This window comes from Leishmania panamensis (genome assembly GCF_000755165.1).
Source record: "Leishmania panamensis strain MHOM/PA/94/PSC-1 chromosome 18 sequence".
In the NCBI taxonomy this organism is placed as follows: domain Eukaryota; phylum Euglenozoa; class Kinetoplastea; order Trypanosomatida; family Trypanosomatidae; genus Leishmania; species Leishmania panamensis.
The window spans coordinates 454,580-469,731 of record NC_025863.1 but is presented as its reverse complement, the minus strand read 5'-3'; the positions used below and the strand labels follow the sequence as shown (position 1 = coordinate 469,731).

The 15,152-nt window shown below is 56.8% G+C and overlaps 3 protein-coding genes across 3 annotated transcripts, besides 1 other annotated feature; all 3 read right to left on the bottom strand.

Annotated features, from left to right (window-relative positions):
- Nucleotides 1-1,785: 1,785 nt before the first annotated feature.
- LPMP_181160 (hypothetical protein) lies at nt 1,786-2,115 on the bottom strand (the record flags this gene model as incomplete). Its single annotated transcript, XM_010699648.1, has 1 exon — nt 1,786-2,115. One exon carries the CDS (start codon nt 2,113-2,115, stop codon nt 1,786-1,788), a length of 330 nt encoding a protein of 109 aa, XP_010697950.1.
- Nucleotides 2,116-7,811: 5,696 nt separating this feature from the next.
- LPMP_181150 (hypothetical protein) lies at nt 7,812-8,813 on the bottom strand (the record flags this gene model as incomplete). Its single annotated transcript, XM_010699647.1, has 1 exon — nt 7,812-8,813. The coding sequence occupies one exon, from the start codon at nt 8,811-8,813 to the stop codon at nt 7,812-7,814; it is 1,002 nt and encodes a 333-aa protein (XP_010697949.1).
- A 741-nt stretch (nt 8,814-9,554) lies between these two features.
- LPMP_181140 (hypothetical protein) lies at nt 9,555-12,629 on the bottom strand (the record flags this gene model as incomplete). The annotated part of the gene is made up of 1 exon (XM_010699646.1): nt 9,555-12,629. One exon carries the CDS (start codon nt 12,627-12,629, stop codon nt 9,555-9,557), a length of 3,075 nt encoding a protein of 1,024 aa, XP_010697948.1.
- A 1,647-nt stretch (nt 12,630-14,276) lies between these two features.
- Nucleotides 14,277-14,914: a repeat region.
- Between the last annotated feature and the right edge of the window lie 238 nt (nt 14,915-15,152).

Here is a 15,152-nt window from a genome sequence, read left to right as displayed (position 1 = left end):
GACCAGATAGGAGCGCACATGCACGCGTACACAATATGTAAAGCTAGCAGGATAAAGGGAAAAAAAAGATAAAACGCATAAACGTCTCTGTGAGCACTTGTAATTCGTGGGTTATCCTCCACAGAGAGAACAGAGAAGTGCGCAACGGATAAAGGGCAAAGCGAAGAATCTTTGCGACTGTGCTGCCCCCTTCCAGCTTCTTCCCCTGCACAAACATGTGGTAGTCAGCTTTCCTCCCTCTTTCTCCGTCAGCACGGGAGCCACGGGGTGTGTGCGTGTGGGCCCGCGTGGATCCTGGTTACCGACAAATTACGTCCAAAGGGTCATTTATGCGTGAAGCCTCCGCCCTTCAGCCTCTGCACAACTCGATGACTTTTATGTATTTTTCCCCCTGTTGAGGTGGCTCGATTTGCTTCGCTCTTTTCTTGTGTGGGGGTGCCTTGTTGGTCGGTGTTAGAATATACAGTGAGGAGGAAGAACAAACGATGCGCACATACGTACGAGAGAGGAATGAACGAGAGAAAGCGCTTGTCCAGGGAGCCATCCGTACGCGCACCAGCACCTACACAGTATCAGGACGAGAGATACCCACGTCTCTATCATCACAACATCACACACATACATACACACACACACACACACACACACACAATCGACACACTCTCTCTCTGCCTCTGCCTCTACCTGTCGCTCACTCATTTTTCTCCTTTCATGCACACCCATACCAACATAAGTACACAACGCACGCATGCTGCAACACTAAACAAAAGACTCTAACACACACACACGCACGCACACGCACACACCTGCAGACGTGCTTGCCATCCCCCGCCGCTGTTGTCGATCATACTCTCTGCCCCTCCCCCTCCCCTCATCTCTTCTCGCAGCGAAGAGATGAGCACCAACCATAGAGGAATAAGAAAGAGGAGGACAAACGCTATAAGTTGGACACTACTTCCTGTAGACACGGAAACGAACAAACGCACTCACGTCCATCGCGGCAGCTAAACACAAGAGCTGCCGACAAAACGAGAGGAGAGAGAGAGGAAGACACACAGACATACTGGGAGCAAGAGAGAGCCGCGCACACGAACACGCATACAACTCCTCCCCCTTCCCTTCACCCCAACGCACAGCCGCCCCGTCCACCTCTCCACGGTAGAAGAAATCAAATGAGGAAAAGACGTGCAACAGTAAGACAACCAAATAATTAAGCGTGCATAGGAGGAAGACCAAAGAGAGAGAGAGAGAGACGAGGTCGAGCGAATGCATGACCTCCACTACGCACAGGAATAACTGGGTGATGAATATGAGGGAAGGAGGAGCAAAGCGGTTGCAAAACAGAGAAAAGTGACAAGAGAAAGACGCAGAGTCAATTGCGCACAGGCGCAGCATTCAATGAGCAGTCTCACTTCGTTCTCCTCGCTCCAGCATGCAAAGACACACACACACACACACACATACACACACACACACACGTCCCTCTTCGTCTGTAAGCAACTTTGGAGAAGAGAATAGTAGTAAGAAAAGACGAAAGACAGGCGCGCCGGTGTGGAAAGGTGCGTGCCGCTTCCTTTTCATTTTTCCTCTCCGTGAGAAGCGGGGGCAGTCGATCAGGGTTTCAGGCGTCGTTGCGCACCTCCTTGGCAGCGCTGTCGATCGTCATGCACTCTACACATACCCCTGTGCGCGTGCGACACCATAGAATTTGCGACTCTTGTTCGTACTCTGCTTACTTGCCTCTCTGAGTTTCCCCACCTTCAATGCCGTCATCGCTTACCCTCTTCAGTATTGAGTAGAGCCTGTCGACAAGGTTGGTGGTACGAGGAGCCCCTGAATCTCCTCAGCACGCTGGGCGTAAAGAAGCGCTGCCTTGGCGGCGTCATTACGGCGGAAGTACACGCGGGCCAGGACGGACAAGAAGAGCGTCGCTGTGTAGATGATGGCCCCATTGTAGCACGCCTTCGCCTTCTTTTCGCCGTCCCACCCGTTCTCTACGGCTATAATAGCGAACGAAATTGCCTTCTCGCTGAACATGCGGCCGAAGAGCACGAGGTGTACGATCCCCAGCAGCGAGAAGACTGCGCAGCATGTGGCACACGAATCGTACCCCATAGTTGCAATGCACTTGATCGCTGTCAAATACTGCCCTTACCCTTATCGTCCTGCTGAGACGCGGGTCTACAACCGGTCCCGTAATGTGATGTTGAAGGAAGAAAAAGCTAGAGCGAGAGAGAGAGAGAGAGAGACGGCGATGATAACGAGAGCGCCTGCTATAGCCCGCAAGCCCAGCAACGCAACGAATAAAAAGCGGCGAGGGGATAAGAAAACGGCAGTACAGGTCAAGAGCCAGACGAGCCAACGCGCTGCGAGAGCCGCTGAAAACGCAACGAGGAGTTCACCCCTCCCTTTCGTTGCCTCGCTCACTCTCGCTCAATGTGTATGCAATGTGCAATACGCCTCGAGGGGCTAACTCGCTCCCTCTCCTCGTCTAGTCGATTCAAAGAGGGTAAGCGAGTGGTGTCGGTACCAACAAGGAGCAACACAGCACGTGTGCGTAGGAGGAATAGACGTGGGGGATTCCGATTCTGCGATAGAGCAGGGCGCAGGGCTAAAATATAAGCGATGGCCAAGGAGTTGATCAGAAAGCGTTGCAAAGACGTGCACAAGATGCACTGATGCCCTGCACTGCTGCTAACGTGTGAGCCCCAAGCGCGGGAGAGCCGACGCAGCCGCCAGAGTTCAACAACAATAAAACAATGCGTAGAGTGGCTCTGATAAGCCGTGCAGGACACCTCACAGGCTCACAAATATATGCCGCTGTGAGGAGCATTGCTTGCCCCTAACTCTCTCTGTACTCTTTGAGAAAGGCGCAGCCATACTTGGCATGCAAACCTACGCTTTAGGCCCCTTTACATCTCCCTCTCGCAGCACTGGGGAAAGAGGGGGGTACATATTTACGGTGAAGCGCGGCACGCGTCGTCTCCCGTGGATCTTCTGGCCATATCCCTCTTCAGGTGATTCGTGTGAGGAAGATATGGTTTGCTTGCGGTGTAGAGCCTCACCGCCCACACCCACAGACACGCACAGAGAGAGAGAGAATGGGGCGTAGAAAGAGGCACACACACAGACACGCCTACATTGACGCATTCATCGAGAGATGGAAAACAAGAGAATACAACCGTGAGACGAGAAAGGGAGAGACAGAGGATGGAGAGCTGGAGAGAGAATCCAAGGGCGAAACGGAAACACTAGGACGGAAGAAATGGTAGTCGAGATGGCTGATGATACAGCTCACAGCATACCTTCCTATACAACTCCACGCGGAGATAGAAACCACCGTAGGTTGCATTGCGGAAGTGGTATCGTCGCACGTGTGCGATTCTGCGTAGAGGAATTCGGCGCAGAGGGACATCCATTGCGCTCACTCTCTCGCATCGTTACCCTTTCGTCTACTTTCATTCATGCGCGACAGTCGCTCTCTTCATTGCTCGTTCCACTGCCTCTCACCCACGATCACATGCGCATACGAACATCAACACACAAAACACACAACACAACACATATATGTGCTGATAAGCATTCACGCTTTCACCCATCCCCTGCCTGTGCGCTCCGAGATCTCACGCCATCACCCATACACAAGCTGACCAATCGCCAGGACATAACAGCCAGAAGAGCCACAACAATGATAACATCGGAAGAGGAGAACCAAAAGACAAGAGAAGAGAGGGAAGAGCACAGAACCTACAGATGAGCCAACCAGCAGCAACTAGCCCACTCACACCCCTACACCCCCGCGCACACGACACGTACTCTCTCCGCTTCGCTCTCACGTGTCTATCCCACCCACAAACACGTCAGCAGCTGCACGCATTACCACCACAGCCCACCCATGCCTGTGCTACACAGCGGCTATATGCTGGCCGTTAAGGATGGGCCGCCTGCCGCACAATCGACTCGCGCGCCTTGCAGGCTCTTCCCATCCTTCCTCGTCCCGTCCTCGGATGCCTGCCGCGCGATCGGCGTCAGATGGACGCGGCTGCACTGCACGCCCCGACCCACGCGGGCCGCGGCCAGGGTCCCTTTTATTGCCGGCGCGCGCCCACACACGGGGACGCCGCCGCCGCGCACCCCTCCCCCCGCCACGCCGGAGCCCCGAACATCCGACGAGCAAAACGTCCCGCAGGCATGCCGTGCGAAATGCACCGCGCGCAGAACACGGGTGTGCCCCAAGGGCTCGGCAAGGAGCCGGGCCGCCAAGCCCCCCCCAACCACGCAGCACGAGCAGAAAAACAGCAGGCGGGCGCGCGTATATGTTGCATCGCTGACAGGCTTCGCCGAGGGCTGGTCCCAACGGGGTCATGGCCGCGAGCCTCCTCGGCACAGCGCCAGCGCAGGTCCCTCCTCTATCATCATGGCGCCGCAGCCGCACCCGAGCGCAGACCGCAGGCTACTGGCTTCCCCACAGAAGGAGTACTACACCCTGATACCAGGGTGAGTCTGCCGGCATCATCAGGGGCCTAGCAGCGCATAAGAAAAGAAAGCGGCCTTCTAGTGGCGGAGGTTGGCGTGTGAGAGAGAGAAGGGGGCTGGGTGAGGAAGCATCATGCCCAGACCTCAGACATGCGAGTGCAAACGCAGGCAAGAGCATCCAGGCAACTCGCTCATAAGACTGGTATGACGAGAACCGCAACGGCCACAGGACGAAGAAACGAACACCGACAAGAAACTGAAAGCATCTTTTTAGAAGAGGGGAAAAAAAGGAGAACACAACAACGGGAACACAGCGAGAGGAGGCGCATGTGTGGTCTGTTGTCTAAAGAGTCGCATCAAGGCAAACGTCATGAAATACGGAAGTACTCCAACTCACCCATTTTTCTTCCTTCATGGCCATTTGTTCTCCTCTTCCCGAGGCATCCAGCCTGCAGCCGTTATGGCTGGATATCCATCGACACACACACACACACACACACACGCACACGCACGTCCATGTCTGAGCAAACCCCTCACAGTATTTATGGTGTGGATGGAAGCATCGGCCTCTGTGCGTCCCAGTGAATAAAAAAAAAGAGAGAGCAGAGGCATCAGTGAAGCAAGAGAAGGAGCATCAGCAGACACAAATGCTGCGAAGGTAATCAAGGCAGTGGGAAGGCGTAAGAACAAGCGTGAAAGGGAAGAAGGGAGCAAGTGAGCCACGAGAAGCACAAGTATCGTCCAAGAGATGCCTTCACGCGTGCTGTTGTTTGTGGGTACGCATGAGACACACACACAGACACAAAAAAAAGGGAGGTGGCGGCACTTCTGCATCAATGACACGATGACGACTCTGTGTAATATAGTGGGTGGGTGTATTCTTGGAACGTGCAGGTGGTGTGGTGTTGAGGCAAAGTCGTAGGAAAGAGGAAACCACGCCAGCACGCACACACACACACACAGCAACAGCAGCAAGCAGGGAACAAGACGAAGAAGAAAAAAACAAATGAAGAGGAGGTCAACAAAAGCCATGGGTGAAGAAAGAGGAAGAACGTGTACGCTCAACGCACCAGCACACAGACACGGACGATCGAGAGAGCGAGAGAGAAAGGGCGAGAAGCCCCGTCCTCGAGCAAAACGAGAAGCCGATACATGTAATGAAGAAGGTGGCAAAGGAGAGAGAGAGACGCACACGTACACGCGCAGAAACAGGCAAAGGGAAAGAAAACACACGTGTGCATACGCTCGTGAAGTGAGGCTCCCACCGATCCTGTTTCCTCCATTCTTTCCCCACACTATTCAAGCTGAGTCCGAGGTCCCATGCTGGTGGCTTTCCTACCGCGGCCTCGCTCCCTGCTCTGGCTGTGCATTTCTTCCTTCATAGGTATTCACCCGTGACACTTTACATGGTCCACTGCGTCCCCCCTTCTCCCCTCCCCCCCTCTTCCCTTCTTTTCCTCTCATGCCACCCTTAATTGCAGCTCAGAAGCTCAGCTGACACGAGAAAGGGAGGAAACAGAGGAAAAGGTTGCGCGTGCGACACATGCACAGAGAGGCATGTGCACATCTACACACTTACCCAGGCACAGAGAGGGGAAAAGACAGAACACACACGCACAGGCACAGGCACGATGTCGTGCACACTCGCTCACCCACAAAGAGACAGAAGAGACAGAAGAGTGAGAGAGAGAGAGAAGCGATAAAACAACACAAACAATGGCCAAAGACGGTAACGAACAGGGAACAGAGGACGAGGGAAAAGACGAAGAGGGGAGAGAGGAGGTGAAATGACGTTGGGGCGAGCGTGAGTGGGTATGACGACATGAGCCGATCGGCAATAACGGGATGAGCGGAGAGAGAAGAGAGAAGTGAGAGAGAAGAAAAGCAAAAAGGGGGAAGAAGAGCAAAGGCAAGTAAACCCAAAATAAACCAACGGAATGTCAGAGATATGAAGGCAGTCGGAGGAAGCTGGAACGTGTGGTCAGCAACGCGCAAGGGTCACTATCGAAGGAATCACGAGTACACACGTACGCACAATCACACAGATACATACACGCCTAACACAGTAAGGGGAAGAGGAAGGGCTAAAGAGCAAAGAAAAGAGGAAGAGGACGCGAGAAGTCAACTCGCTTGACGTACCAACGTGAAAAAGAAGAGGTGGAAGGATGGGCAGAGTACGGCATCAGCCTATTCCCGAATCATCTTAGCCAGTCATGATCAAAACCCCCATCGCACCCTCCCCATCTTTTCCTTCCTTTTCCACCCACCCCCCGCTTCAGTCTGCAGCAAGACAGCCTTGCGCCTCTTTCTTCCATTCCCGCGCAAGGCACAGGCGTCCTCCAGAAAACAGCCACACTTAAATAGGTCAAGAAAAAGAGGAAAACACCGAAGGGGCAAGATGAAGAGCGCACAGCTCAGGGAAGAGTAAACTCTTGTGTGTAGTGACTCCTCGTCGGTTTGACTCTGCTTTACTTCCGCTCTCCTCACCGCCTGCTCACCTGTTCCCTATTGACGATGTGCCGTGGAACACCAACCGAACGTGAGTGCCAGTAGTTTGTGCATAGGCGAATGCGCGTAAGCTTGAGTATGCGCGCGTCGGTAAGTAGATGAGTCCCCCCCTTCCCTCTCTCCTTCTCTTCGTATGTGCCTGAAGCTGGTGCGTGAGCAGAACGCATGCTGGTGCGTGTGGATGGGAAGGCGTACGAGCACTGGGAAGATTTACCTCCGAAAAAGCATAAACATGCACGCTCTAGCTTTGGTACAGCACGCACCGTCTAAGGAGGAAGCGGGCTAACAGGCGGCAAGGGAGTGAGAGTGCGAATCAGGAGACAAAAAGCGGCATCGCGAAGCCGCTCAGGTGTGAATAAGCAGCAGGCGCACAACGGTGGCGGGTGACGGGGAGGGACGAGAACGGCTACCCCAGCAGAAGAAAGAAAATACACAAGAAAAGAAAAAATCGAAAGCAAAGCGTAAGCAGACAACATTCGCATGCGTGTGCCAGCCAACACAGGCAAGAGAGGAGCCGAGGAGAGCAAAGAAGCACAGGAAGAGGAACACAAACACCAACAACGTACAAACAACGTGAAACGTAGAAGGACAATCAGAAGAGACGCCAGAGGTCCGAGAATGGAGAAGAAAAAGGAACATGTCCCGGCAGCATTGTGTGGGCATTGCTGCGATGTTGAAGAACGCCTCTCGATCTTCCACCGCCCCCGCCTTCTTCCACCCTCAACAAGAGATACAAAAATAAAAAATCCAGGCTTCCCTCTTCGTCTGCGTGCTGCTCGTCGCTCTATACCCTCCTCTTCCTCGTCATCGATGCCTTCCATCGTTCCCTATGCAGTGTGTGCGGCGGTGTTGTTGCTCAGTGAGGGCATGTGCAGCAGTGTTGAAATCGGAGCGCGGCACACCGGGCACACAGGCTTGTGCTTCAACAGCTGCTCACCGCAGTCCTTGCACATGCACATATGGCGGCACGGCATCACAGCCGTGTCCTTCGGGTTTGTCAGGCATATCACGCACAGTCCATCCTCGTCGTCCTCGATTGTCGAGCCAATCATCACGGCACCACCGCCGCTGCGGGTCGCCGGCGTCGTGCCATCGTTATCCGCGCCGTAAAGGTTCTCTACTGAGTAGGCACTGCCACCCGCCGTCACAGTCTGGCTGATGACACGGCGCTTCGGCTTCTCCGCGAGGTCAACGCAGGTGTGCTCTGTATGCTCCACTTGCATCTCTTCCTCGAAGTTGTTGTCGCGGTCGCCGTCACGCTTCTGCAGCTCAGTGGTCTTGTAGCGGAGCACGATAACGCACGGCATCTGTTTGGGGTAGTGCTTATTGAATGCTTTCTCCTTCTCCTCCAGCGAGTTGACGTCAAGCTTTAAGGTAATCCGGCGGTTCTCCTGTGGGCCACGGATTTCCGTCTTGACAGGCTCCATCTTTGGTTTGTTGGGTCTGTAAAGCACAATGCCTTCCTGCACGAACTCTTTCACACCGGTGTGGATCTCGTAGGTCAGTGAATCACATATACTCGTGATGTAGAACGTGAGCACCTGCGTCGCTGGCACATAGCTCACCGTGGATGCCTCTACGGTGGCGAGCATCTTGACCATCTGACCCTCCTGCACGCCGCCGCGATCTTCTCCGTTGGTAGCAGTGCCGTTGTTCCCCGTGGGGTTGCTGTTCCTATTTGGCTGCGGCTGCGGCGACATGCTCTGCTGATGCGGTGCGGTGTTGTTGGCGCTGCCACTCGGCAGGCTTTGCTGACGGGTGTTATTATTGTCGTACTGATTCGCTAAGTGCGGTGGCATACTGCTAGGAGCCTGCTGCCCTGGCGCCATGTTGGGTCCCCCGCTGCCATTACGCACCTGTGATACCTGGCGTTGCGTGGAGCTCTTCCCGCCCATGATGGGATGTGTGACAGTGTGGTAGTGGGGCGTGCTATGCAACTTCTGATCGTAACGGTAGGTGGTAGGATGTGGCGCGAGTATAGCTCTCTCTATCTCGCTGGGTCAGTGTTGCCAAGTGGCAGTGGGGCTTGCACTTTGTTGTGGGCGGGTGTTGGAGGGGCGAATCTGCCAAGATAGCTACGTTGTTAGGGGCGTAAGAGAGCGCGCGAGGTTCTCTGTGTACGTGTACAAGTGTGTGAGTGTATGCATTTAACTGGCGCACCGGTATTGAGGGGAAAGGCACAAGACACAGCAGGGGATGAATAAGAGCGAAGAAAGAGTTAAAGGACGCAAAGACGGAAGGCGCGAGGCGAGCACGTCGGTGAATTAATGACAGATGATAGCGCCTGCCCCCCACCCCTTCTGGTGTCTCCCTTTTTTTGTTTCGTCATAACATATCCGACACCCACACACCCCACCACCACTCAGTGGCCATCTCACTTCGAGCGCGCTATGGAAAAAGTTGGTGGCGGCGCCCGTGGCCTTCCACGCCCTCCCCCTTCGCCACCCCACAGCAAGTTTGATGGCGTTTATCTCGGCCGTCCACGATGAGGGCGCCTCTAGAGAAGCAGCGCAAGAGAACGAGAAACAGTGCAGGACTTGGGCCCCTCGTAGTGTAGTCCAGATGCAGCCTCAGTCACTGAGACCATAGTGCCGCACAGCCGCGCTACCACGGCGAATCACCGCCTGACCATCTGGGCACTGCGGCCTCATTCTAGCGGCGGTAGCGAGCTGCTCACGAGCTACCTCTATCTCGTGCTCTAGCGTGGTCAAACGTTCCTGCGCCTGCTGCGCTGAGATGGATCGCGAAGCGATGGAGGGGGACGATGCCCCGGCATAGCCACGGGTGGAGTGTACAACAGGCGGCCCCTTCATCCCCGAAGCCTCCTCGGCGCGTGAGCGGTGCTGCGTCAAGGTCGCCTCTGCACTCGCCGCACTGCACACGCGAGGCCTGCTTTCTGTGTCGTCACCGGCAGCAGTGCCCTCCTCTAATGCCTGGAGAGCTGCGGCCAACAGCTGAGGGGAGATGCGTACGTCGGGGGCACTGGCGGCGGGAGTGGTCGTGGTGGGTCCTCGAACCAGACGAGTGTTGGTGTCGCCGAGACGCAGCCGATATGCCTCCCGCAGCTGCGCCTTCAGGAGCGAGTTAAGGTCCACCAGAGAAGCCTTCTCGGCGCCGAGTGCCACCACGTCCTGCTTGGCCAGCTGCAGCTCCTTCTTGAGACGGTCGCGTTCACGCAGTACGGTGAGCAGTTGCTGTTCCAGTTGCACGCATCGTTGACGCCACACCTCTGACTCCTGCAGGAGGTGCGCCGTTTTGGAGTCGGGAAGTGCTGGCGGTACGGAGGCGCCCGGGGCAGCCGACGGCCCCCCATCCCCTCCCTTGCGATGTCGCTCTGAAAGTTTGGCGCCCCGAGCGGATGAAGAGTTCGTCGAGGACGACGAGGTCACTGATGCAGTGCGCGAAGGTTGCGCAGGCCTGCGCCGGCGACGTCGCTGTCGGTCAAGCTCGCGAACCATCTCCTCGTATGATTCGCGCATACGGCTGTACTCAGAACGCATCTGCTGCTGCCGCCGCTGCAGCGCACGCGAGACGTGATCAGTGAGAGTGGAAGCGCCAGTGGCGAGGTGGGTCTGCATGTCGAGAGGAGGCGACTCTGTTTCGTCGCCAGCGACGAGCACTTGCACGCGCAGCATCTCAGTTTGCAGTCGCACCAGCCCCTCATCCTTGTCCCTCAACGAGTCCTGCAGCAACTGTATCTCCGCCCTGGCCTGCTCCAGCTCCTGCTGCAGCGCTACAGCGCGCTGCTGCGTCTCCTTGGCGGCCTTGATGACCGGGTCATTCTGCAGTTCAGCAGCAAAGTTGGCCACTTGCAGTCGCACTTCGGCGTTGGTTTGCTCAAGCTCCGCCACGCGCTTCTGAAGCTGTTCCCTCTCCATGCGCAGCATCTGAAGCCCATCCCGCCCATCCCTGTAGTCTTCCTGCAAGTGATATTGATCCTCCAGAGCGCGACGTGCCGCCTCGCTGGCGTGAAGCTCGCGCGTGAGCCGCACTACTTCGGCCTGCGCCTGCTCCACCGCGCCTTGCTGAGTCTTCTTAGCCTGCTGAGTCACCTCCTGGAGAAGCTGCACCTGATGTTCGGCCTGCCGACACTTCTCCTCCCACGCAGAGCACTCCAGCCGCCCATTGGTCGCCGTCTTGTTCTCCTCCGTCTTCCAGCGACGCACCTCGGCCTCAAGGCTCTGCGCCTGTGCCTTCCACTCGCGAGAGCTTTCTTGCGCGGTCACGAGCTCCTGGTGGATTGCCTCAGACATCTCCTGAGCACGCTCGACCTCACGGCGAAGACGTGTAGCCTCCTCCGCAGCCAGGCGGCGCTGCTGCTCCATCTCCCGCTTCGTGTCGTGCAATGCCTGCTCTGCTGAAGTGGTGGCCGCCATCGCCTCGTCGCTACTCTTGAGAAGCTGCTGCCGCTCCTTTGTGAAGCGGGCGACGTCCTCATCGTAGCGCGTAGTGAGGAGCTGCAAACGCTCCTGCGCCCCTGCCAGCATTGATTGCAGGCGAGTGCGCTCTAGCTCTGTGCACGAGGCGCGGCCCGCCTCTTCCCGCGCAGTCGCCTCTGCTGCGAGGACGCGCTTTTCAGCGTCGCCGACAACTCGCACAAGTCGATCCTCCAAGTCCCTCTTGGTGAGTGCAGCCTCCTGTGCGAAAGTCTCGTGGCGCTGCTGGGCTACGACAGACTCGTGCGTGAGGGCGGTGTTCGCCTCCTCCATCGCTACAATACGCTTTTCGGTGTTTGCCTTCTGTTGGCGTGCATCCTTCAGCGCCTGCTGCAGCACCGCTACCTCCGACTGTAGTCGAGCTACCTGCTGCTTGAAGCGGTCCTCCGTCTCTATGGACACCAAAGCACTGCGGTCAGCCATGACGGCGCGCTCCTCCTCTAACGCCTTGGCTCGCTCCTTGTACCACGCGTGCTGCTCCGCCTGCTCCTTCTCAAGCGCCGCCTCCTTCGCACGTACCGCCTCTGCTAGGTGACGCTCCTTGATTGTGTAGTCCCTCTGCACTTGCCGTACCGCAGCATCACGCTCCTCTTCCACCTCACGTACACGCTGCCGAGCCGCCCTGATCTCATTGTCTGCGGTGTCGATCTGCTTCTCCATGTGTGTCGACTCCTCTGTGAGGCGCTTCAGTTCGCGGTAGAGCCGCTGAAGCTGCCCCGACGCCTCCTCCAGCGCAGCATCCCGCTCTGCTATGAGGTTGTAGTTGAACTGGTAGTCCTCCTCGAGCTTGCGCAGCCGCGACGACAGAGTAGCCACTTCTTCATCACGCAAGGCGAGAGAGCGCTCCAGGGACTGCACGTGGTGCTCCACCGCGTGACGCAGCTCGTTCTGTTTGTGCTCGATCTCAATATAATCCACAGTTGATGTCGGAGAGAGGCTGGGGTGCCGCCCAGGCACTACTAGGGAGGAAGACGCAGGGGAGTCGCGTTGCGGGGTGGGATAGGAGTACAAGTACGAGCCACCCGAAGGCTCGGCGAAGGTGTTCGTAGCAACTTGTGGTGCCGGCGGAGGACGCCCAAGGATGGAAGAGATGGCCCCTGACGTGCGCCGAGGCTGCACATCGCCTTCAGCAGGGCGTGTGTGAACCTGTTGCTGCTCTGGTGGTAGTGGTTGCTGGTGAGCGCGCGCGAGCAGGGCATCTGTGGTCATCGCCGTCTCGAAGAGCAGCGACGGCCGCCGCAGCGCCGGGGGAGACCCCGCAGCTGTGCGAATGGCACCGCTCTCACTCTGCAAGGCAGAGGCTTCACCGACAAGTGAAAGGGCTTCCCCGTCCTCCTGGTCCCCCCTCCATGAGCACCGCCCGCGATCTGCATTGTGTAAAGAAGATCCGTCACGATCCGCGCCTTCGACCACCCCATCATCGACGTCTGTCGGAGAAACGGTCGCGTGAGTAGGTGATCTAATGCGCAACGACGGTATCGCCGCTGTCCGCGGGGGCGCGCTAGATTGCGGCTGCCGCACTACCCGCGCTGCGCTAGCGGGAGGAACCCCACTGGTGCCGGGTGTCGTGGTATTCAATGGTGGTGGTGAAGATTCTTCCATTTTGAGCCGTCGTTCTCAAAGGTGGGAGATCACTGCAGTCGACACTGACAATGCGCTGGCGTGTAGGCGAACGTCTCGGTTCGCCTCGACTTCGTGGAGTTCTTCGACGCATACGCACAAAAACACTGGGAAGGGAAACAGCGCCAAAGTGCCCACGCCTGCGGAACGAAGAAACACAAGAGATGAGAAGCCGAGAACTTGAATCGATAAGGACCCGCTTGCCCTTCGTCGCTGCTCGTTTTGGGGGGATGTCCCTTGTTGTTGCCCTCACTTGTATTGATTTGACCGCCAGCCTCTTCAAGTCCTTCTTCAAGGTATGATGCAGCAACCGATGTCTCTATCTACACAACTTGTCAGCGGCGAGAGGGAGGAAATGTGTGCCAGTGTATGTGTGTGTGTATGTATGTATGTGTGTATGTGTGTGCAAACAGCCTCAGCACGAAGAACAGGCCACATGCTTCACACAGGCAAGTAAAGATTGGCGTGAAAGCAAGAAACAAAAAGGAGGTGCAAGCCTAGGGGTGACGTAGACGCGAACCCGCGCAAAGGTGCAGGCACTGCTGAGGAGGAACGCGCAGGCACTCTTGCTACTTTCTGGAGTGCGGCACTCGAGCGCCTCCCTCTGTTTCTGCATCGCCTCGAATAGAAACAACGCACACAGAAATAAGAGAGGAAAATAGCAACAGCCTATCCTCTGAAACGCGCAGCGACTGCGAGAGCATGATGCGTAAGGTCAGTAAGCCAGCTTGCTCATCTCCTCCCCACCCCCTGCCATGTTGACTCACTCTTTCTCAGGACATGACTGTCAACAACCGCTGCCCCTGCGCTGAAACAGCTTTTCTGTGTGTGTCCTGCACAGCCCCCCCCCTAACGCACATGTCGCGGTGTGCCTCTGCCGGCGCACAAGTGAGTTGGTCGCCACGCCGGCGCCTCGGTGCCGCCCCCATTTGCTTGGCGCTTACCTCGCTGGGCATGGTTCGCTCGCTCGTTTTTCTTCAGACAACAAAAGGAGGTCATCAGCGCTGGATTAGTTTAGCGCACTTCCGCCACAAAAGAAAAAGTGAGGGACAGCATATGGCGCAGACACAAGCGAAGGAGATACACACGATGCGCGCTCAATAATGCGAGAAAATGTGGTAACACACGCGCACATACCATATTGATCAGATAACAATACAGAACATGAAGAGAGAACAGACACTCGTGAGAGGATGTTGTGCACGCTTTGTATCGTTTATGGTTTGCTTTTCGCTTCGCTCTCACGTGTCTATCCCACCCACAAACACGTCAGCAGCTGCACGCATTACCACCACAGCCCACCCATGCCTGTGCTACACAGCGGCTATATGCTGGCCGTTAAGGATGAGCCGCCTGCCGCACAATCGACTCGCGCGCCTTGCAGGCTCTTCCCATCCTTCCTCGTCCCGTCCTCGGATGCCTGCCGCGCGATCGGCGTCAGATGGACGCGGCTGCACTGCACGCCCCGACCCACGCGGGCCGCAGCCAGGGTCCTTCTCGAGGGCAGAACCCCAGCGTCTATCTTGCGGGTAATAGGGGACGCCGGCTTGGTGTCTGGGGGCGGAGCCCGCCCACGCAGCCGGCCCCCGCGCCGAGGTCCACAGCAACCGGGGACAAACGGAAGCGGGTGCGCGTGCGGCGCCACAGCGAGGGAGAACGGGTCCGCAGTAGCAGCCACAAGCGTTTTCTGCCGTCCCACGGCCCACACAACTGTCTCCGCAGCGGGCCAGGCCCCAGCCCCCACACCCGGCGCGGCAGCCGCACACAAAAGGGGACCCCGCAGCCCACCGCCGCCGCAACCGCGAGCGCACGACTATCAACCGCGCACCTCGGTCATCGCTGCCCTGGCGCCGGTCCGCGCCGCACCATCCGCCGGCATCCCGCTGGGTAACGATACGTCCAAGCACATACAACGGAAGCGTGTGGGCGTAGGGTCTCGAAGGGGTGGATGCATGCGTTCTCGTAAGAATATAGAGGACGAAGAAGGCAAAAAAAAGAGAGGCAGCGAAGCACCACAGCACAGAGGCGAGGACAGCGAAAGTCAAAAGAGGAAGAAGGAAACACAGCAATAGAAAAAGGATTTATAAAAATGTTTTTCTGGTTCAGCGAGAT